The 23,262-nt window shown below is 51.7% G+C and overlaps 1 protein-coding gene across 2 annotated transcripts; it reads right to left on the bottom strand.

The window, feature by feature from the left end:
* Window positions 1-3,363: 3,363 nt before the first annotated feature.
* SPC24 (SPC24 component of NDC80 kinetochore complex) lies at window positions 3,364-15,680 on the bottom strand. 2 transcript variants are annotated; one of them, XM_003914912.5, is made up of 5 exons: window positions 15,164-15,680; window positions 6,691-6,835; window positions 5,549-5,653; window positions 5,361-5,437; window positions 3,364-4,826 (listed from the first exon to the last, which is right to left on the bottom strand). In XM_003914912.5, exons 1-5 carry the CDS (start codon window positions 15,321-15,323, stop codon window positions 4,720-4,722), a joined length of 594 nt encoding a protein of 197 aa, XP_003914961.1. In that variant the 5' UTR covers window positions 15,324-15,680; the 3' UTR covers window positions 3,364-4,719. The 2 variants fall into 2 exon arrangements, with proteins under 2 accessions (XP_003914961.1, XP_031515755.1); XM_031659895.1 differs by lacking the exon at window positions 15,164-15,680 and adding an exon at window positions 14,824-15,150.
* Between the last annotated feature and the right edge of the window lie 7,582 nt (window positions 15,681-23,262).

The following is a 23,262-nucleotide window of genomic DNA, read 5'->3' as shown; positions in this document are numbered from 1 at the left end:
GGGAAGCCGCCCAGTGAGCAGCAGGGCACGAGGAAGGCTTCAGCCTCGAGACTCCATAGGCCCTGGGCTCCCGTCCCCAGAAACACCAGTTACGAGCAGGGGACTGGCCGTGGTGTGAGTTTGTGGCCTGCACACCTCCTGCCAATAATGACTAAGTAGCTAGAGCTTTGGGCTGCCCCCCTGCCGCCCTCTGGGGCTCGGGCAGGTGCAGGTGTGGATGCCCACCCTGGCTTGGCCGCTTCCCACCTGGGTGGCTTCGGACACAGGATGGACTCCTCAAAGGAGCCACCTCCCATCTGAGAAGCCAGCGTGATCCTCCAGGGGCTGCTGATGGACACACGCTGCCCCGGTCCCGAGTGAGATCACCCTGCCCCTGGGGGGCGTTGGGGGCTTCGCTGCTTAAGTTCACAATCCAGGGTTGTCCTTGTCCTGCGTGCCTCAGTTTCCCCATCTGTAAAATGGATGGTCCTGGGGTTGAGCCTCAGTGCTGCAGGGACCAGTGTGGAGCCCCACATCCTGGGGCCTGAAACTTTACTCCCACCTCAGCAGGGCTGGGCTGAGCCATCAACAAGCCTCTGGCCGGCCTCCATCATTCAGGAAAGAGCCGGTGGCCGAAGGGGCAGCTCTCAGAGGGAGAACAAACGGGGGCGGGGGTGGGATGGGGCGGGGCTGGAGGCCACCGGCCTCAGGCTGTCCTGGGCACTCAGCCAGCGCTGGGCAGTGAGTCAGGGGCCAGGCATGCGGAGTGGGGCCTCTCCTGGCCCTGGAGATCAGGCACCTCCCGGAACCCGCCCGCTGGGCCCCCACCAGGCCGCGTTCCTCTCCCACTCACTCTCCCCATAGAGGGGACCCTGGACCTGCCTGAGGGGGATGGGAACGGGGATGTGGGTGATGGGCACAGGGCCTCTCTGAGCCCCAGCACAGGCCCCCTGATGGGACCGTCTCTTCCTTGGGGAAACTGAGGTCCAGGTTGCTGGGGTGGAGGGGATGTGGAGTGACAGGGCAGGGCAGTGGCTCCTTGGCCCCCTCTGGGAACAAAGCCAGGCCATTCCCGTGGGGAGGGAGCGCCAACCCCAGGGTAGGGGGACACGGGCCCTGGGCCAGGGGTACAAATAAACCTGGGCTCCCAGAACCCTCGTCACTGCGGCCCCTCTGTCCCCATGCCTGCTTTCTCTCCAGGGCACTTGGAGCTGCAGTTTGCAGGACGAGAGGGAAACGTGCCCATTCCCCCACCCCGGGACTCTCAGCCATGCATGGGCTGGGCCCACTCCACTCCTGGCGCCCACAGTTGCACCGGTGAACCGGCCAGTGGAGGCATCCTGCCCCGTGTGCGGGAAGGAATGACCACAAAGGTGACAGCAGGCTCAGCCAGCCCTGGCACTGACACCTGACTTGCAAACTGGTCCCTGCCTGAGGCTTCAAGGCAGGCGAGACGCTTTGTGTGACTTCCTCCCCGAAGGGACACTGGCAACAGCTGGAGACATTTCCTGTTGTTAAGGCTGAGGGGGAACTACTGGCATTTGGTGGGTGGAGGCCAGGGATGACACTAACTGTCCTATGACGCCCAGGACAGCCCCCAACACACAGAACGGCCGGGCCCAATGTCACTAGAGCTGAGGCGGAAAAGCCCTGCCCTGCTTCAGGTCTTCAGATCTTTGGGGGTCAGGGGTGCAAATAGAGGACTCTGCTCCCCGTTCAGGTCACATAAAAGAACCGGCCGGGCGCTGTCGCTTATGCCCCTAATCCCAGCGCTTTGGGAGGCCAAAGTGGGAGGATCGCTTGAGCCCAGGAGTTTGAGACCAGTCTGGGTAACATAGCAAGATCTCATTTCTACAAAAAGTGCAAAAATTACCTGGGCACGGTGGCATGCACCTGTAGTCTCAGATGCTTCGGAGGCTGAGGTGGGAGGTTTGCTTGAGCCCAGGAGGTTGAGGCTGCAGTGAGCCGACATCGTGCCAGTGCACTCCAGCCTGGGTGACAGAGTGAGACTATCTCAAGAAAAGAAAAAAGAGAAAATCCATGAACTTGGAAAATTAAAACAGCCCCAAGGGCTTCTAGGAACACATCTAAACCCAGGCCCGCCATTCTCAGAATCTTTGCAAGCCGAATGGACTGAGATTTCTGACATTTCAGGGCTAGACTCAAAAATCCCTTTAAAAAAATTTTTTTTTTTTTGAGATGGAGTTTCACTCTTGTTGCCCAGCCTGGAGTGGAATGGCACGATCTCGGCTCACTACAGCCTCCACCTCCTGGGTTCAAGCAACTCTCTTGCCACAGCCTCCAGAGTAGCTGGGATTACAGGTGCCTGCCACCACACCTGGCTAACTTGTATTTTTAGTAGAGACGGGGTTTCACCATGTTAGCCAGGATGGTCTGGATCTCCTGACCTCGTGATCTGCCCGCCTCAGCCTCCCAAAGTGCTGGGATTACAGGCGTCAGTCACCGCGCCCAGCCCAGGCTAGTTTTTTATATTTTTAGTAGAGATGGAGTTTTACCATGTTAGCCAGGATGGTCTTGATCTCCTGACCTTGTAATCCACCCACCTCAGCCTCCCAAAGTGTTGGGGGGTTTCACCATGTTGGCCAGGATGGTCTTGACGTCTTGACCTTGTGATCCACCCGCCTCAGGCTCCCAAAGTGCTGGAATTACAGGCGTGAGCCACCGCGCCCGGCCCTTATCCCTCTTTTCTAGGTTGATCTCCCTGGAGGCCACCAGTTCAGCCTTCTCACCCCAGGACCTGAGGGTCACCTGAACGGACCGTTTCAGTGTCCCCCGAACATGCTTAGAAGCTGTTAAAGCTGACTGTTCCCTCTGCCTAAAAACGCCCCTGATTAAGAAAGAACTGCACTTAAGTTCAGTCATGGAAAGCGCCATGAAACCCAAGTCCAAGTTCATGGAACTAACACATCCAAGGACAAAGCTGTATCCGGGGACAACCGTGTGGGCGGGACCCCACCTCCCTCTCTCCTCCCTCAGGCAGGCAGGTGGTGTACAAGCCTCCTTTCCTTAGTGGTACCCAAAACACTGAGGATGGGAGAATGATGAACACATTGATTGGCCGGCCCTGGACTGGAGTACATTTTCAATCAGTTAGGACTTATTTTGGTATCTGGCATAGAAAACCCCCCAAACCGGCAGCTTACACAAGGTAGAAGTTGAGATTGGTTCTCTCCCTTCTCTCCCCCATTTATAAGTCTGTGTTGATATCTGGCTCTGCTATCATCAGGGAACCAGGCTCCTGTCATCCCTAAGGGACTGCACTCGTCTGTACATGTGGCAGGATGGCTGCCAGGGCTCCAGCCATCACGCCCACATTCCAGGAAATAGGAAGGGGGAAGAAAGGTTGTACTTGTCATTTAAGAATCCTTCTAGAAGTGTCATGTAACACTTCCACGTACATTTCACTGGCCAGACCTTAACTACAAGGGCAGCTGGGAAGTGTTGTGTTTTAGCTCCCAAAGTGCTAGGATTACAGGCATGAGCCACTGCGCCAGGCCAAATTTTTTAATTTTTTTGTAGAGAAGGGGTCTTGCCATGTTCCCCAGGCTGGTCTCCAACTCCTGGGCTCAAGTGACCTGCCCGCCTCTGCCTCCTACAGTGCTGGGACTGCAGGCCTGAGCCACTGCACTGGCCGGCTTATCTTTTTAAGTCCTGACACAAAAGTTGCTTCCGTCCTCCATGAAGCACACTCTGGTGTCACAATCTGGGCCTCTCTCTAGTTCTAGAGTGTTGTCTGCTTTTGTGTGGACTCCTCCGTCAGCAGTGGGAGGAGAGCCACGTCACTTGTGTCTTGTCTCTCTGGTGCCTAGCAGAGTCTGGGCACACCGTGGCACTCAAACATACCCCCGAATGAATAAGGGCCAGCCTTGTAACACCTGGGAGCTGTCATCGAATACAGCAGTGTCATCTGTCCCATCTTGCCACAGATGTGAAACTGCAGGCCTGGCATGGATAAGTCGACTCCCGTTGGTTACTGAGCTGAGGCCACTCTAGGAGCTGAGGCCAAAATCAGGAGAAAAAGAAATCCAGTAAAAAAAAAAAAAGCCAGGCGTGGTGGCTCACACCTGTAATCCCAGCACTTTGGGAGGCCGAGGTGGGTGGATCACAAAGTCAGGAGATTGAGACCATCCTGGCTAACATGGTGAAACCCCATCTCTACTAAAAATATAAAACATTAGCCGGGCGTGGTGGCAGCTACTCAGGAGGCTGAGGCAGGAGAATGGCGTGAACCCGGGAGGCAGAGCTTGCAGTGAGCTGAGATCACATCACTGCACTCCAGCCTGGGCGACAGCGAGACTCCGTCTCAAAAAAAAAAAAAAAAAAAAAAGAAGTCTAGCTGGGCACGGTGGTTCACACATGTAATTCCAACACTTTGGGAGGCTGAGGTGGGTGGATCACCTGAGGTCAGGAGTTCAAGACCAGCCTGACCACTATGGTGAAACGCCATCTCTACTAAATACAAAAAATTAGCTGGGAGTGGTGACACATGCCTGTAATCCCAGCTACTTGGGACGCTGAGGCAGGAGAATCGCTTGAACCCGGGAGGCAGAGGTTGCTGTGAGCTGACATTGTGCCACTGCACTCCAGCCTGGGCAACAAGAATGAAACTCTGTCTTTAAAAAAAAAAAAAAAAAAATCTACGTGCACACATTTCATTTGAAACGGATCCAACCACAGCAGATGCCCGCTGGGTGGAAGACGCAGCCACGAGGCTCCTGGCTACCACTCGGTGTCCACCAGGCTCCAGAGATAGTCGCTGATGAATTTCCTGGAGAGCTGGGTGCTGTCCAGGTGGATGGGCTGGGCCACACTGGGGCCATGATGGACTGAGGCACAGATGTAAGGAAAGCCTGGGACACACAGCCCCTCACACAACCCCATGAGGAAAAGGATACTGCCTTTACTTTTTTTTTTTTTAGAGACAAAAGTCTCATTCTGTAGGCCAGACTGGAGTGCAGTGGCGCAATCTCGGCTCATTGCAACCTCTGCCTCCTGGGGTTAAGCGATTCTCATGCCTCGGCCTCCTGAGTAGCTGGGACTACAGGCATATGCCACCACGCCCGACCTCGGGTGATCTGCCCGCCTCGGCCTCCCAAAGTGCTGGGATTACAGGCGTGAGCCACCACACCTGGGCTGCTATACTTTACTGTATATTTATTGTAGTCACGGGGTCTCACTGATACCCAGGCTGGTCTCAAACTCCTGGCCTCAAGTGATCCTCCCACCTCAGCCTCCCAGGTAGCTGGGACTACAGGTGCACACTACCACACCTGGCTAATTTTTACAGGGTCTTGCTATGCACCATTTTACATCCCTACCTACAGTGCATAAGGGTTAAAATGGCTCCCCAAAAAGGATACTGCCTTTGATCATCCCTGGTTCACACTCATAATCCCACTCAATTTTACTAATTTGGTGGTAAAGTTGAGCCACGTACCTACAGGAAGACAAAAAAAAAAAAAGAAAGTAAGTTACCCAGCACTGACTTCAACCAAGAGCCGGACTGCACAAGGAGGCACAGGCAGGCACACGCTTTGGCAGAACCTACACGGCCGAGGGGATTGTGACTGTCGTGTCCTCGTCGACCTCCTTCTCCTGTCGCTCCAGATCTGCCTCGATCTCCTTGAGCTCTTCCAGCTCTCTGGTGAGCTGAGTAGGACAGGTCGTTAAGGACCCCAGCTTTTGAGAGGGCTGCCTCTGCGCTAACTGCAGCTGGGAGGCCCGGTGTCTTGGCTCTATCTACGCATTCTTTCTACTTTGAGTCAGAGTTTTGCTTTGTCGCCCAGGCTGGAGTGCAGTGGCGTGATCTCAGCTCACTGCAACCTCCGCCTCCCAGGTTCAAGTGATTCTCAAGCCCCTGCCTCCTGAGTAGCTGGAATTATAGGCGCACACCACCACCTCCTGCTAATTCGTGTATTTTTAGTAGAGGCAGGATTTCACCATGCTGGCCAGGCTGGTCTCGAACTCCTGACCTCAAGTGATCTGTCTGCTTCAGCTTCCCAAAGTGCTGTGATTACAGGTGTGAGTCACTGTGCCTGGTCTTTTCTTTCTGTTTTTTTTTTTTTTTTTGAGACAGGGTCTTGCTCTGTCACCCAGGTTGGAGTGCAGCCTCAATCTCCCAGGCCCAAGTAACCCTTCCACCTCGGCCTCCCAAGTAGCTGAGACTACAGGCGTGTACCACCATGCCCAGCTTGCTTGCTTATTTATTCATGTATTTATTTATTTACTTATTAAGACAAAGTCTCACTCTGTTGCCCAGGCTGGAGTGCAGTGGCGCGATCTCAGCTCACTGCAAGCTCCGCCTCCTGGGCTCACGGCATTCTCCTGCCTCAGCCTCCTGAGTAGCTGGAAAACAGGCACCGGACACCACGCCTGGCTAATTTTTTTTGTATTTTTAGTAGAGACGGGGTTTCACTGTGTTAGCCAGGATGGTCTCGATCTCCTGACCTCGTGATCCGCCCGCCTCAGCCTCCCAAAGTGCTAGGATTACAGGCGTGAGCCACCGCACCCAGCTTAATTTTTTTATTTTTGTAGAGACAGGGTCTCTGTTGCCCAGGCTGGTGTCCAACTCCTGGGCAACAGGATCCTCCCACCTGGGCTTCCCAACGTGCTGGGATTATAGGCGCAAGCCACTGCGGCTGGCCCTATGCGTGTTTTCTAGCAAGGCTGACCCCTAGCAGAAAAGGATATAGGAGGCTGGCCTTCAGATGGGCATCCTCCTCCCCAGCCTCCTGAAGCCCGGTTTCCAGCTGCTGCAGCTCCACGCCTCCCTGGTGCACCTGCTCTTTTGCGTTGAGAAGGTTCTGGGCCACTTCCTTTTCCATGGTGAGGATCTCTGCAGGGTGGAGAGAAGCAGGCTCCCTAGGGTCTGTCCTTCCCCAGGGAGAGCAGAGAGAAGGTGGTTCACCACCTCCACTGGCAAGAAACATGCCCCTTCTTGTCTGCAGCCCTGTGTCCAGAGAGTTCCACTGGCAACTTGTACAACTACTGTTTCACCAAAACACATTTAAATACACCAAAGATAAAACCTCATCCTTCTTCACACACCTAAAATAGTTTATAACAAAATAGTTGGCCAGACATGGTGGCTCATGCCTGTAATCCCAGCACTTTGGGAGCCTGAGGCAGGAGGATTGCTTGAGGCCAAGAGTTCAGGCCTGGGCAACATAGGGAGATCCTCTCTCTACAAAACTAAAAAAATTAGGCTGGGCGTGGTGGTTCACACCTGTAATCCCAGAACTTTGGGAGGTCGAAGCCGGGCAGATCACCTGAGGTCGGGAGTTCAAGACCAGCCTTGTCAACGTGGTAAAATCCCGTCACTATTAAAAACACAAAAAATTAGCTGGATGTGGTAGCAGGTGTCTGTAATCCTAGCTACTTGGGAGGGTGAGGCAGGAGAATCACTTGAACCCAGGAGGTGGAGGCTGCAGTGAGCCGAGATCGCACCACTGTACTCCAGCCTGGGCGGCTGAGTGAAACTCCATCTCAAAAAAAAAAAAAAAAAGGCTGGGCACAGTGGCTCACACCTGTAATCCCAGCATTTTGGGAGGCCGGGGCAGGCAGATCACCTGAGGTTGGGAGTTCGAGACTAGCCTGACCAACATGGAGAAACCCCATCTCTACCAAAAATACAAAATTAGCCGGGTGTGGTGGTGCATGCCTGTAATCCCAACTACTCAGGAGACTGAGACAGGAGAATCACTTGAACCCAGGAGGCGGAGGCTGCAGTGAGTTGAGATCGCGTCATTGTACTCCAGCCTGGGCAACAAGAGCGAAACTCCGTCTTAAAAAAAAAAAAAAAAAGTGAAAAAAAATTAGCCGGCTGTGGTGGCGCAGGTCTGCAATCCTAGCTGCTTGGGAGGCTGAGGTGGGAGGATCCCGTGAGCCCAGGATGTTGAGGCTGCAGTGATCCAAGATGGCGCCACTGCATTCCAGTCTGAGTGACAGAGTGAGACTGTCTCACACAGACACAAAGACATACACACACACACTCACACACACGTTTATAGCAAGAAGCACAGGACTCACTTTCCACATCCAATGAGCCTTGCAAGCCTGGTAGCTCCCTTCCTCCTGCTCAGCTCCACTCCTCATCTTCCTCATGCAGGTCCCCCATCCCTCCCAGACCACCCTAACAGCTTTCCTGCTGCTCCTCCCACCCCGCCTAATCTTTTGGTCTCTCCCTAAGCCACTCTGCCAATCCATTCTGCTCTCTGCTGCATGAGAGGCCAAGTGGGAAGTCACTCCCCTGCTCAAAGACCTACCATGGCTCCCCAGTGTCTCCAGGATAAAGCCCAGATCTCCTTTTACATCGTCACAATCCTAAACAGCCTTCTTTCTCCCTACCATGAACTTTTCTCTCTGTTCATCATTTTGCACACACGCCTTGGTTCTCACCTGGGCCCCTGTGCTCCATGGAATGTCCCCATGCTCCCGCCCAGCAGGCACACCCATACCTGGCCTTCAAGGCCTCCTGGGTGATGCCCAGCTCAGGCAGTGGGGCGCTCTCCTCTGCCTCCCAGAGTGCAGCTGTGCTTCCAGGACAGCCCCGGCACACTGAATTATTCCTTCCTCACCTTTCTACTTCAAATCAGATACCGCATCTTCTATTCACTTTTTGTCTCCAGCACCTACCCGAAATAAAAATGTGTTGAGGCCGGGTGCGGTGGCTCAAGCCTGTAATCCCAGCACTTTGGGGAGGCCGGGGAGCCCAGGCGAGGATCCGAGAGTTAAGGAGTCCCGAGACCATCCCACAAGCTAACCGCGAGTGGGAAACCCGTCTATTAAAATGCACAAAAACTAGCCGAGGCCCGAGGTGGCTGAGCCTGTAGTCCCAGCCTCGGGGAGGCTGAGGCGGAGAATGGTGAACCCGGGAGGAGCTTGCAGTGAGCTGAGATCCGGCCACTGCACTCCCAGCCTGGGCGACAGAGCCGAACTCGTCTCAAAAAAAAAAAATGTTGAGGAGGCTGGAGTGCGGTGGCTCAAGCCTGTAATCCCAGCACTTTGGGGAGGCGAGACAGGCGGGATCCCACAAGGTCCCGGGAGGTCGAGACCACCATCTGGCTAACACGGTGGCTTAGTCTCTACTAAAAAATACAAAACTAGCGTGGTGGCTGGCTTCATAGTCCCAGCTACTGGGGAGGCTGAGGCAGGAATGGCGTGAACGGAAGATGAGGAGCTTGCAGTGAGCTGAGATCCGGCCACTGCACTCCAGCCTGGGCGACAGAGCTAGACTCCGTCTCAAAAAAAAAAAAAAAAAAAAAGTGTTGAACAAAACACCCAGAAAGAGCCATGTCTGGCCAGGTGGGTGACAGCCTGTAATCCCAGCAATTTGGGAGGCCAAGGTGGGTGGATCATTTGAGATTAGGAGTTCAAGATTTGTACTTTAACAACATGGTAGAATCCCGTCTCACTAAAATACAAAAATTAGGCCAGGCACGGAGGCTCACGCTTGTAATCCCAGCACTTTGGGAGGCCGAAGCAAGCAGATGATGAGGTCAGGAGTTCGAGACTAGCCTGGCCAACACAGTGAAACCCCGTCTCTACTAAAAATACAAAAATTAGGGGGTTAGGGGCTAGGGGAGGGATGACATTAGGAGAAATACCTAATGTAGATGATGGGGATGGGTTGATGGGTGCAGCAAACCACCATGGCATGTGTATACCTATGTAACAAACCTGCACATTCTGCACAGATATCCCAGAACTTAAAGTATAATAATAATAGTAAAAAAAAAAAAAAGGAAAATAAAATATGTGACCTTGCCGGGGGGAAAAAAAAAGGCTTGGCACAGTGGCTCACGCCTGTAATCTCAGCACTTTGGGAGGCCGAGGCGGGTGGATCCCTGAGGTCGGGAGTTAGAGACCAGCCTGACTAACATGGAGAAACCCCGTCTCTACTAAAAATACAAAATTAGCCAGGTGTGGTGGCGCATGCCTGTAATCCCAGCTACTCGGGACGCCGAGGCAGGAGAATCGCTTGAACCCGGGAGGAGGAGATTGCGGTGAGCCGACATCGTGCCACTGCACTCCAGCCTGAGCAACAAGAGCAAAACTCTGTCTTATGAAAAAAAACCAAAAAACGCTACTGGTGGCTGGGCACAGTGGCTCATGCCTGGAATCCCAGCACTTTGAGAGGCCAAGGCAGAAGAATCGCTTGGATCCAGGAGTTTGAGACCACCCTAGGCAACATGGCAAAACCCCATCTCTACTAAAAATACAAACAATTAACTGGGCGTTGTGATATGTACCTGTAGTCCCAACTACTTAGGAGGCTGAGATGGGAGGATCACCTGAACCAGGGAGGTTGAGGCTGCAGTGAGCTATAACTGCTGTCACTGTGCCACTGCACTCCAGCTTGGGTGACAGAGAGATATCCTTTCTCAAAAACCCAAACCAAACCAAACCAAAACAAAAATGGCTACTGTTCCTTCCTAGAAACCTGCCAACTCAGAGAAAGCAGATTAAATGCTTCCCAAAAGGCCCGTGTTTAAGTTTTAGAAACTCACATTAAGTTATTTTTAATCACAGTATGACATGTATATGGTTCTGCAAACATAAACACACATGCACACACCCTTCTCCAAGCCTCTCCGCCCCTCTGAAGCAGCCACTTTCAAGTTTTAGCTGTTTTCTCTGGCACTGGCCTCCACATTTCTAAGTAACTTGCTTATGCTGCTATTTCTTGATGGGTCTGGTTCGGATGGTGCCTGCTGATTTCCTGTTAGGACAGCTGAGGCTCCGGCTGGCTCACATAGCCTTCCCACCCGCTGTCTGTCCGCCCTCCCGAGGGACAATGGACTCTTCTTGAATTCTTCCCTGAGTAGTAATCTCTACCCCATGGCCGTTCATTATAAGACGCTCCTACTTGACATATTCTCACACAGCTCTCTGAGGGGACACTTTTTTTTTTTTTTTTAAAGATGGAGTCTCGCTCTGTCACCCAGGCTGGAATGCAATGGCACGGTCTCAGCTTACTGCAACCTCCATCTCCCAGGTTCAAGTGATTCTCCTGCCTCAGCCTCCTGAGTAGCTGGGATTACAGGTACCCACCACCACGCCTGGCTAATTTTTATATTTTTACTAGAGACGGGGTTTCACCATGTTGGCCAGGCTGGTCTGGAACTCCTGACCTCGTGATCCGCTCGCCTCGGCCTCCCAAAGTGCTTAGATTACAGCTGTGAGCCACTGCACCAAGCCTTTTTTTTTTTTTTTTTGAGACAGAGTCTTGCTCTGTCGCCCAGGCTGGAGTGCAGTGGCACAATCTCAGCTCACTGCAAGCTCCGCCTCTCGGGTTCATGCCATTCTCCTGCCTCAGCCTCCCGGGTAGCTGGGACTACAGGCCAGCCACCATGCCGGCTAATTTTTTTTGTATTTTTAGTAGAGGCGGGGTTTCACCGTGTTAGCAGGATGGTCTCGATCTCTTGACCTCATGATCCGGCCCCTTGGCCTCCCAAAGTGCCAGGTTGCAGGCATGAGCCACAGCCCAGCACTTTTTTTTTTTTTTGGTAGGAGTCTCCCTCTGTGGCCCCAGGCGGAGTGCAGTGGCCAGATCTCAGCTCACTGCAAAGCTCCATGCCTCAGGTTTACGCCATTCTCCTGCCTCAGCCTCCCGAGTAGCTGGGATACAGGCCCGCCACCTCGCCCGGCCTAGATTTTTGTATTTTTAGTAGAGGCGGGGTTTTCACCATGTTAGCCAGGATGGTCTTGATCTCCTGACCTTGTGATCCGCCCATCTCGGCTCCCAAAGATGCTGGGATTACAGGCTGAGCCACCGGCCCGGCCCTTTTTTTTTTTGCTTTTATTTTATTGGCCATGTTTTGAGACAGAGTCTCGCTCTGTTGCCTAGGCTGGAGTACAGTGGCATGATCTCAGCTCACTGCAATCTCTGCTTCCCAGGTTCAAGCTATTCTCCTGCCTCAGTCTCCCGAGTAGCTGGGATTACAGGCATGCGCCACCATACCTGGCAAATTTTTGTATTTTTAGTAGAGACAGGGTTTCACCATGTTGACCAGGCTGGTCTTGAACTCCCGGTCTCAAGTGATCCACCCACCTCAGCCTCCCAAAATGTTGGGATGACAGGCATGAGCCACTGCGCCCAGCCAGCCTGAGAGTGTACTTTAACTCCTCTGCCCCGCATCTGCGACATGAAAAACAGGTCCAGAGACAGAGAAGTTCAGTGACTCGCCCACAGGTACATAGCTCCAAACCTAGGATATGAACTGGATCTGTTTGACCCAAAGCTCAGGATCCCTGGATCCTGACTCTCAGTTTTCTTGGCCCCAGACTCATCCATTCTGCTAACAGCCAGGCTGGCTGAGTCACACCGTTCTCCTAAGCCATCAAAGGAGGGGGAGTTAATGGAGGGGTGGAAGGAGGAGGAGGGAAAGAGGGAAGAGCCTGCCTGGGACATTACACTCGGATAATATTCAGACTCCTCCTGGGTGCTCACCAGGCCTGGCAGTCAGGCGGCTGCTGAGCTCATCTTCTGCTCGCCAAGTTCATTCTCACCTCCTGACCTTTGCATTTGCAATCCACGCTGCCAGGAACACCATTTGTGAGCCATCCTGTGGCCGACTCCATAGGCCAATCAAGGCTCAGCCCAGGCCTCCTCATAAAATGTGACTGTACAAGGCATCCGAAACCCTTGGCACTGCAGCTGTCAAGAACTGTATGGCGATTCCTCAGAAATTAAACTTTGAATTACCATTTGATCTGCTTCTGGCTGAATACAAAAAAGAATTGAAACTAGAGTCTTGGGCTGGGTGCAGTGGTTCATGCCTATATTCCCAGCACTTTGGGAGACCGAGGCGGGCAGATCACGAGGTCAAGAGTTCGAGACCAGCCTGGTCAACATGGTGAAACCCTGTCTTTACTAAGAATACAAAAATTAGCTGGGCGTGTTGGCACGTGCCTGTAATCCCAGCTACTTGGCAGGCTGAGGCAGGAGAATCGCTTGAACCCGGGAGGCACAGGTTGCAGTGAGCAAAGATCACGCCACTGCACTCCAGCCTGGCCGACAGAGCAAGACTCTGTCTTGAAAAAAAAAAAAAAGAATCTTGAAGAGATATTTGGTCACCCGTGTTCATACCAGTGTTATTCACCACAGCCAAAAGGTGGATACAACTCAAGTGTCCATGGATGGATGAATGAATTAACACAATGAGGTCCATCCTTCTATATCATGGAATATGACTCAGCTTTAAAATGGAAGGAAATTGGCGGTGACAGGCTCCAAGCCCTGTAATCCCAGCACTTTGGGAGGCGAGGCAGGCGGATGCAGAGGTCAGGAGGGTCGAGACCATCACCAGCTAACGGTGAAACCAGTCTACTAAAAAATACAAAAACTTAGCGGGCCCGGTGGCAGGCGCCTGGTCCCAGCTACTGCGGAGGCTGAGGCAGGAGAATGGCGTGAACCGAGGCCCGGAGCTTGCAGTGAGCTGAGATCCGGCCACTGCACTCCAGCCTGGGTGACAGAAGCGAGACTCCGTCTCAAAAAAAAAAAAAAAAAAAAAAATAAATAAATAAAATGGAAGGAAATTCTGGCTGGGTGTGGTGGCTCACACTTGTCATCCCAGCACTTTGGGAGGCCGAGGCGGGTGATCACTTGAGGCTGGGAGTTCAAGACCAGCCTAGCCAACATGGTGAAACCCTGTCTCTACTAAAAATACAAAAATTAGCCGGGCATGGTGGTGCATAAGTGTCTTCTCAGCTACATGGGAGGCTGAGGTGAGAGGATCACTTGAGTCTGGGAGGCAGAGGTTGCAGTCAGCCAAGATCACACCACTGTATTACAGCCTGGGCAATGGAGTGAGACTCTGTCTCACAATAAGTAAATAAAATGGAAGGAAATTCTGACATAGGCTATAACATGGATGAACCTGGAGGACATTATGCTCCGTGAGATAAGCCAGACACGAAAGGGTAGATATTGTACAATTCCTCTGTGAAGTTCCTAGAGGAGTCAAAGTTGAGACAGAAAGTAGATCCCTGGTGGGTGCCAGGGTCTGTGAAGGGGATGGGGAGTGACTGTTTTATGGGGGCAGAGCTTCAGTTTGGAAAGATGAGAAAGTTCTGGAGGTAGATGATGGTGATGATGGTTGCACAGCAGTGTGAATGTGCTTAACGCCACTGGACTGTGCAGTTAAAAATAGTGAAGATGGGCCGGGCGCGGTGGCTCATGCCTGCAGTCCCAGCACTTTGGGAGGCCGAGACGGGCGGATCACGAGGTCAGGAGATCGAGACCATCCTGGCTAACCCGGTGAAACCCCGTCTCTACTAAAAATACATAAAACTAGCCGGGCGAGGTGGCGGGCGCCTGTAGTCCCAGCTACTCGGGAGGATGAGGCAGAAGAATGGCGTAAACCCGGGAGGCGGAGCTTGTAGTGAGCCGAGATCGGCCAGGGCACTCCAGCCTGGGCGACAGAGCAAGACTCCGTCTCAAAAAAAAAAAAAAAATAGTGAAGATGGGCCAGGCACAGTGGCTCACGCCTGCAGTCCCAGTACTATGGGAGGCCAAGGCAGGCAGATTACCTGAGGTCAGGAGCTGGAGACCAGCCTGGTCAATGTGGTGAAACCCCATCTCTACTAAAAGTACAAAAATTAGGCGGGTGTGGTGGCAAGCACCTGTAATCCCAGCTACTCAGGAGGCTGAGGTAGGAGAATATCTTGAAGCCGGGAGGTGGAGGTTGCTGTGAGCCCAGGGCCTGGCAGCAGCAGGTAATCCATAAAACATCTGAATGCCTTCAGGAAGAAGGGATGGGCTATTGTCATAACTATTTGACAGGGAAGGAAGCTGGGGCACAGAGAAGCTAGGAAACTCACCTCAAGTCTCACAGCGGACATGGGGACGGGTGCGGAGATGCAAACCTGGAGCTTTGACTCCTGAGCTCCAATTCAAACCCTGAGACCCCCAGCTCCTGCTCACGGAGCGCTCAGAAGACGCCAACCCCTCCGGGCTCCTATATCTACCACTAAACCCCTGGGGGGCGGGGGATGGTTGCTATCATAAAGCCCGGAGGGCTCAGAGGCGGCCGTCCCAGAGGGGATAGGGCAGGAGATGGAAGAGTCCAGGAAAGAAGGAGTGTTGAGGTCGGCCTGGTTGCCAGCTCCCAGCACCCGGGCCCTGTTCCCCGTGGGCCCGCGCCCACGCTCCAGCCCTCACCTCGCAGCTGCTGCTCGGCACCGTCTTGTGTCTCCAGCAGCCGCTCCACCACCTGCTCGTGGCGCCCCAGCAGCCGTCTCTGCTGCGCCTCGGCGCGGTTGGCGCCCAGCAGGCTGAGCAACCCCTGGCTCACCTCCTCTATGTCGCGGAAGGCGGCCATGACTACGCCGGGCCCCAACCCGCGCAAATTTGACTGCCCGCGGAGCCCGCCCTCTTCCCGAAGAGGTTGCTTTCCATTGGAATTTTTCTACGTCAGTCATAAGCAATAGCCAATAGGCATAGGGAACAGCGTCTTAGAATGGGGGAAGCCGCCTAGGGTCTGGCCTGGTGCGCCTGCGACCACTCCTCCGTCAGTCATCGGCGATGACCAATCGGCGCAGGAAGCGGGAGGCTCCGTTAGCCCTCCCGATGCGCCTGCGCGGGATGGAAAGCGGCTGTTTATTTCTCCATAGGTCGAGCGCCTGCTCTGTGCAGGGCCGGGTTCTAAAGGCAAAACCTCAAGCAGCTTCTCCTGGAACTTACATCCTACAGTGTGTGCGTGGGATACACACAATAAGCATAGAGAATAAGCAGATTCTATGAGAGGCTGCATAGAAATATGGCGTCTGTAGCCAAGTTACTGGGTTCGAATCCCAGCGTTGCCACTTACTAGCTGTGTTACCCTGGGCAGATTTCACCCCTATGTGCGGTACTTTCCTCCATAGTAAAATGAGGTTCATACTAGTGCCTATGTCAGGGTTGACGTGGTGCTGAGACGGGGGTCATCTGTCGCGAGCTGAATACCCGATGGCAGATCTCAACTCGCTGCTCCGCTGCCGGAGGTTCACCTATTCTCCTGCCTCGGCCTCCAGTAACAAGGACTACGAAGCGCCACCGACTTAATTTTATTATTTTTTGGTGAAACCGGTTTCACGCGTGTTAATCGAAGCTGGTCTCGATCTCCTGACCTAAACCGATCGCTTTCCGTCTCGGCTCAAAGATGCTGGGATGGCGTGGCTCACTAGCCCGGCTTGTGTCAAATTCTTATTGCTTTTTGGGAGCAAGGTATTGATTGCTCTATGCTCAGTGGCTGCACAGTAGCTGTCGTTGCATCGCCGACCTCGGGCCTCCAGCAATCCTCCGCCTCGCCTCCCAAAGTACTAGGATTACAGGCCTGACCCAACCTGGCGTGTGGTATATATATTAGGTAGGTGCTATATGGTTGTTTAATGAAACATACATAGAATCCTAGCATGTAGCTGGGTGCAGTGGCTCACGCCCGTAAGTCTCAGCTCTTTGGGAGGCTAAAGGCAGGAGGGTGCTTGAGCCCTGGGTTGAAACCAGCCTGTCTCAGAGCAAAAACAAAACAAAGAAAGAAAGATAGTGCTGACTCTATGAGCTGGTTCCATGCTAGACACTGGTATTTCTGCAGAAGCTGATTTAAGATGTTAAGATGGCATTTTTTTTTTTTTTTGAGGCGAGTCTCACTCTGTTGCCCGGCTGGAGTGCAATGGGGCGATCTTTCGGCTCGCTTTTTCAACTCCTTCCTGGGTTCAAAGGCATTCTCCTGCATCAGCCTCCCTGAGCATGGGATTACAGACTTTAAATACCACGCCCGGTAATTTTGTATTTTTATTAGAGGCGGGGACACACTGTATTAGCCATGCTGGTCTCGAACTCCTGACCTTGTGATCCGCCTGCCTCAGGTTCCCAAAGTGCTGGGATTATAGGCATGAGCCACCATACCCAGCCTGACATCATTTTTATGTGTGCTACCACCTAAAGAACATCTCGGGCCAGGCGGCGGTGGCTCAAGCCTGTAATCCCAGCACTTTGGGAGGCAGGGCAGGGATCAGGGTCAGGGAAGTCAGATATCAGCAATGAGGGGTCAGCTACAGTCTCAAAACCACAAAAATGGCGGCAGGGTGGCAGTAGTCCTTCCCGAGGAGGCTGAGCCCGAGTCAGCTGATGAACCCGGGAGGCGGAGCTTGCAGTGAGCTGAGATCCGGCCACTGCACTCCAGCCTGGGTGACAGAGCAAGACTCCGTCTCAAAAAAAAAAAACAAAAAAAAACAAACAACAAAAAAGAACATCTCGTTGCTTTCCTATGATTTTTTTTCTTTTCTTTTTTTTTTTTTTTCTTTTGAGACAGTTTCACTCTTGTTGGAGAGTGCAATGGCATGATCTCGGCTCACTGCAACCCCCACCTCCCAGATTCAAGTGATTCTCCTGCCTCAACCTTCAGAGTAGCTGGGATTATAGGCATGCATCACCACGCACAGTTCATTTTGTATTTTTAGTAGAGACAGGGTTTCTCCATGTTGGTCAAGCTGGTCTTGAACTCCCAACCTCAGGTGATCCACCTGCCTCGGCCTCCCAAAGTGCTGGGATTACAGGTGTGAGCCACTGTGCCCGGCCTTCTTTTCTTCCTTTTTTTTTTTTTTTTTTTTTGTTTGATATGGGGTCTTGTTCTGTCCCCCAGGCTGAAGTGCAGTGGCTCAGGTGATCCTTTCATTTCAGCCTTCCAAGTAGCCGGGACTACAGGTGGGTGTCACCCTTTGGTGCCTGAGAGCATGGCTTCTAGAACCAGCTGTGTGATCTTGGCATAGAATTCACCTTCTTTGTGCCTAAAGGCAGTGAATAACAATTATGCAGAGTGAAAGCAAGAGGGGATAAGACCTTGGGTTCACTTTCTGACGCTGCAGTTTACCTGTGACCTTGGCAGGTTCCTAACCTTTCTAAGCCAGAGTGGCTAAAGATAGCCCTTTCTTATTAGCTGCCAGGAGGTGTCCCGGAGATAAGCCAGGCAAGATTGTGCAACTCGAGCCTGATAGATATAAAGGCTCCTGTGGAAAAATGCCACCCGCCCACCTCCCTTCCAAAAAAGCAAAGCGAGAACCACTTCACAGCCATTAGGATGGCTACTGTCCAAAACCAACCAACCAGCCAAGCAACCTGGAAAATAACAAGTGTTGATCAACAGGTAGAGAAATTGGAATACTGTGTACCCTTGCTGAGAATGTAAAATGGTGCAACTGCTGCGGGAAACAGTATGGCAGTTCCTCAAAAAATTAAAAATAGTATTACCATATCAGCAATTCCACTTCTGAGTATATCCCCAGAAGAATTGAAAGCAGGTTGTTGGACTAGGCTCAGTGGCTCATGCCTGTAATCCCAGCACTTTGGGAGGCCAAGGCGGTCGGATCACCTGAGGTCAGGAGTTCGAGACTAGCCTGACCAACATGGAGAAACTCCATCTCTGCTAAAAATACAAAATTAGCCGGGCGTGGTGGCACGTGCCTGTAATCCCAGCTACTAGGGAGGCTGAGGCAGGAGAATCGCTTGAACCTGGGAGGCGGAGGTTGCGGTGAGCTGAGATCGCGCCATTGCACTCCAGCCTGGGCAACAAGAATGAAACTCTGTCTCAAAAAAAAAAAAGAAAGAAAAGAAAGAAAGGAGGTTGTAGGACATATATTTGCAAGTCCATGTTCACAGCAGCCATTATTCACAATAGCCAAAGGGTGAAAACAGCACAAGTGTCCTTAGATAGAAGAATTAATAAACAAAACGTGGTTCATCTCAACAACGCAATTTTTTTTTTTTTTTTTTTTTTTTTTTTGAGATGGAGTCTTGCTCTGGTGTGCACGTGTAATCCCTGCTACATGGGAAGCTGAGACAGGAGAATCACCTGAACCCGGGAGGTGGAGGTTGCAGTGAGCTGAGATGGCACCACTGCACTCCTGCCTGAGCAACAACAGTGAAACTCCGTCCCCACCCCCCACAAAAAGAAAGGAAATTCTGACACATGCCACAAGGTGGATGAAGACATGTTCAGTGAAATAAGCCAGACACAAAAAGACAAACACTGTGTGATTCCACTTATAGGAGGTCCCTAGAGTCATCAGGTTCACAAAAGCAGAACGTAGAACGGTGGGTCCCAGGGGCTGGGGAGGAGGATGGGGAGTGAGTGTTTCATGGGGACAGAGTTTCAGTTTTGCAAACTGAGAAAGTTCTGGAGATGGATGGTGGTGATGGTTGCACAACAGTGTGAATGTGCTTAATGCCATTGAACTCTGCACTTCAAAATGTTTAAAGTGGTACATTTTATGTCATGTATATTTTACCACAATTAAAATTAAAAATCTACTAAAAAAAAAAAAAAGCAAAGCAAGAAACTGCATGACGGGGAAATACGGTCTTAAGGGTGAGCTGAACGAGAGAAACAAAGATAATGACAAATGGAACTGGCAATTGCTTTGTGAGAAACAGTTTATTTCCTAAGACAAGGGCTTCTTGGCTCACAAATCCAGAGGAAATTAACAAGAGTAACGGACCTTCTGCCTAGAAACACACTCTTTAGTATAACATTTCTGGGGCTTTCTAAAACCTTCTGTTATCTCCTGGCTGAACAGCCTAGCGGATAAACAGAGGAAATGAGAAGTCAGGAGATATGATCACCGCTGGAAGATCTGAGGGGAGGGGCCCGTGGGCTGCTGGGGCCAATGATACTCCTTTTCCAGTTCTGGTGCTGGTGACTTAGGCGTGCCGTTTGCAAAAAAGTCATGGATGGAGCTTAACACTTTTGTGCACCATTTGTGCACTATATATATATATATATATATATAGATATATACACACACACACACATACATTTTTTTTTTTTGAGACGGAGTCTCGCTCTGTCCCCAGGCTGGAGTGCGGTGGCGCCATCTCGGCTCACTGCAAGCTCCGCCCTCCAGTTACGCCATTCTCTGCCTCAGCCTCCAGAGTAGCTGGTACCACAGGCGCCCGCCACCACACCCGGCTAATTTCTTTTTTGTACTTTTTAGTAGAGGCGGGGTTTAGCCATATTGATTAGCCAGGATGGTCGCCGATCTCCTGACCTTGTGATCCACCCGCTTTGGCCTCTCAAAGTGCTGGGATTACAGGCGTGAGCCACCAAGCCTGGCTTTTTTTTTTTTTTTTGTGAGACAGAGTCTCACTCTGTCACTCAGGCTGGAGTGCAGTAGCGCGTTCTCAGATCGCTGCAACCTCCGGCTGGGGTCAAGCGATTCTCCTGCCTCAGCCTCCGGAGTAGCTGTCACCATGCCTGTCACCGTGCCCGGCTAATTTTTTTGTATTTTTAGCAGAAGTGGGATTTCACCATCTTGGCCAGGCTGGTCTTGAATTTCTGACCTCAGGTGATCCACCCGCCTCAGCCTCCCAAAGTGCTGGGATTACAGGCGTGATCCACTGTGCCCAGCCAAAATATATTCATTTTATACCTCAAGAAAAAAGAACTGTTAAAAAAAAATTAAGATCAAACATATTGGAAAAAGATTTGGTAGGAGATGCTCCAAACTGTCGACAATGGTATCCCTACCAAGTGGGATTATGGCACCCTGCAAGGACACCAAACACTGCTGTATTGTTTGAATTTTGAGTATTTTTATTTTTAGATGGAGTTTCTCTCTTGTTGCCCAGGCTGGAGTGCAATGGTGTGATCTCAGCTCACCACAACCTCCGCCTTCCAGGTTCAAGTGATTCTCCTGCCTCCTCCCGAGTACCTGGGATTACAGGCATGTGCCACCATGCCTGGCTAACTTTGTATTTTTAGTAGAGACAGGGTTTCACCATGTTGGGCAGGCTGGTCTCCAACTCCTGACCTCAGGTGATCCACCCACCGTGGCCTCCCAAAGTGCTGGGATTACAGGTGTGAACCACCGTGCTCAGCCCGAATTTTGACTTTTTTATTGAGATGGAGTCTCCCTGTTGCCCAGGCTGGAGTGCAGTGGCACAGTCTCGGCTCACTGCAACCTATGCCTCCCAGGTCCAAGCGATTCTTGTGCCTGAGCCTCCTGAGTAGCTGGGATTACAGGCGTGTGCAACCGCACCTGGCTAATTTTTTTATTTTTAGTAGAGGCGGGGTTTCACCATGTTGGTCAGACTTGTCTCAAACTTCTGACCTCAGGTGATGCCCACCTTGACCTCCCAACGTGCTGGGATTACAGGGGTGAGCCACTGTGCCCGGCTGGATTTTGACTTTTATAATAAATCGCTGTAAATTATTTGGCATTAGAACACAAAAGTCACTTAAGAGCTATTTTTTAGGCCAGGCATAGTAGCTCATGCCCGCAATCCCAGGACATTGGGAGGCTGAAGGGGGCAGATTGCTTGAGCCCAGGAGTTTGAGGCCAGCCTGGGCGCGATAGAGAGACCTCGTCTATACAAAAAATAAAAAAAATTAGCCAGGCATGATGGCACACACTTGTAGTCCCAGCCACTCTGGAGGCTGAGGTGGGAGGATTGCTTGAGTCCCGGAGGTCCCGGAGGTTGAGGCTGCAGTGAGCTATGATCGCACCACTGCACTCTACCCTGGTAGGCAACAGAGTGAGAACCTGTCTCAAAAAAATAAATAAATAAATAAATAAAAAGATCTTTTTTTTCTGAGGTGTTCACAATAGGTGTTCAACAAAATTTTGTACGTTGGCAATATTCAGTATCTGCAAGTCGGTACAGTAGCCACCAACCACGTAAAGCTGTTGAGAACTAATTATAATTCATTGACTTTATTTATTTTTGAGTTGGAGCCTCACTCTGTCGCCCATGCTGGGGTACAGTGCTATAATCTTGGCTCACTGCAACCTCTGTCCTCCAAGTTTAAGTGATTCTTATGCTTCAACTTCCCCAGTAGCTGGGATTACAGGCGTGCACCACCATGCCCAGCTAATATTTTTGTATTTTTAGTAGAGATGTGGTTTCACCATGTTGGCCAGGCTGGTCTTGAACACAAATGATCCACCTGCCTCAGCCTCTCAAAGTGTTGGGATTATAGGCGTGAGCCACCACACCCGGCATAATTCATTTACTTAAAAAAATTTTTTTTAGAGACAAAGTCTCACTCTGTCACCAAGGCTGGAGCGCAGTGGGGTAATCACAGCTCACTGCAGCCTCGAACTCCTGGCCTCGAGTGATCTTCCCACCTGCCTCAGCCTCCTGAGTAGCTGGGACTACAGGCACAAGCCTGCTAATTATTATGTATGTATGTATGTATGTATGTATTTATAGATGGAGTCTTGCTCTGTTGCCCAGGCTGGAGTGCAGTGGCGCAATCTCAGCTCACTGCAACCCCTGCCTCCTCGGTTCAAGTGATTCTCTGGCCTCAGCCTCCTGAGTAGCTGGGACTACAGATGCCGGCCACCATGCCCAGCTAATTTTTTTGTATTTTTAGTAGAGACAGGGTTTCACGATGTTGCCCAGGCTGGTCTTGAACTCCTGACCTCAGGTGATCCACCTGCCTCAGCCTCCCAAAGTGCTGGAATTACAGGCATGAGCCACCACGCCCAGTCTCATTTAACTTTAAATGAAAATAGCCACATATAGCTAGTGGCTATGCTATTGTTGGGTGCTGGTCTAGGACAGAGCATGAAGGTGTTTACTGTGATATTCTTCAACTGTTCTGTAGCTTTGAACACTTTCCAAAATAAGTCCATTTTGAAAAAGAGATTTGCAGCAGCTCATGTGTATAATCCCAGCACTTTGGGAGGCCGAGGCGGGAGGGTAGCAGGAGACCGGAAGTTCGAGACTGGCTTGGGCAACATAGCAAAACCCCATTTCTACAAAAAATTTATAAATTAGGCCGGGCGCGGTGGCTCACGCCTATAATTCCAGCACTTTGGGAGGCCGAGGCGGATGGATCACTTGAGGTCAGGAGTTCAAGACCGGCCTGGCCAACATGGTGAAAACCCATCTCTACTAAAAATACAAAAATTAGCTGGGTGTGGTGGTGGGTGCTTCTAATCCAAGCTACTCAGGAGGCTGAGGCAGGATAATTGCTTTAGTCCACAAGGCGCACGAGGCGGAGGTTTCAGTGAGCCAAGATCGCACCACTGCACTCCAGCCTGGGCGACAGAGGGAGACTCCGTCTCAACAACAAGAAGTCAGGGGTGGTGGCACAAGCCTGTGGTCCCAGCTAGTCAGAAGGTTGAGGTGGGAGGATCGCTTGAGCGCTGGAGGTAGAGACTGCAGTGAGCTAGGATTTGTACCACTGTACTCCAACCTGGGAGACGGAGTGAGACTCTCTCTCCAGAAACAACAAAAAACGGTGGTTCACGCCTGTAATCCCAGCACTCTGGGAGGCT

The sequence above is a fragment of the Papio anubis genome, chromosome 20 (genome assembly GCF_008728515.1).
Source record: "Papio anubis isolate 15944 chromosome 20, Panubis1.0, whole genome shotgun sequence".
Classification (NCBI taxonomy): Eukaryota; Metazoa; Chordata; class Mammalia; order Primates; family Cercopithecidae; genus Papio; species Papio anubis.
The sequence above is the reverse complement of the archived record's forward strand: the minus strand, read 5'-3'. Positions and strand labels throughout refer to the sequence as shown.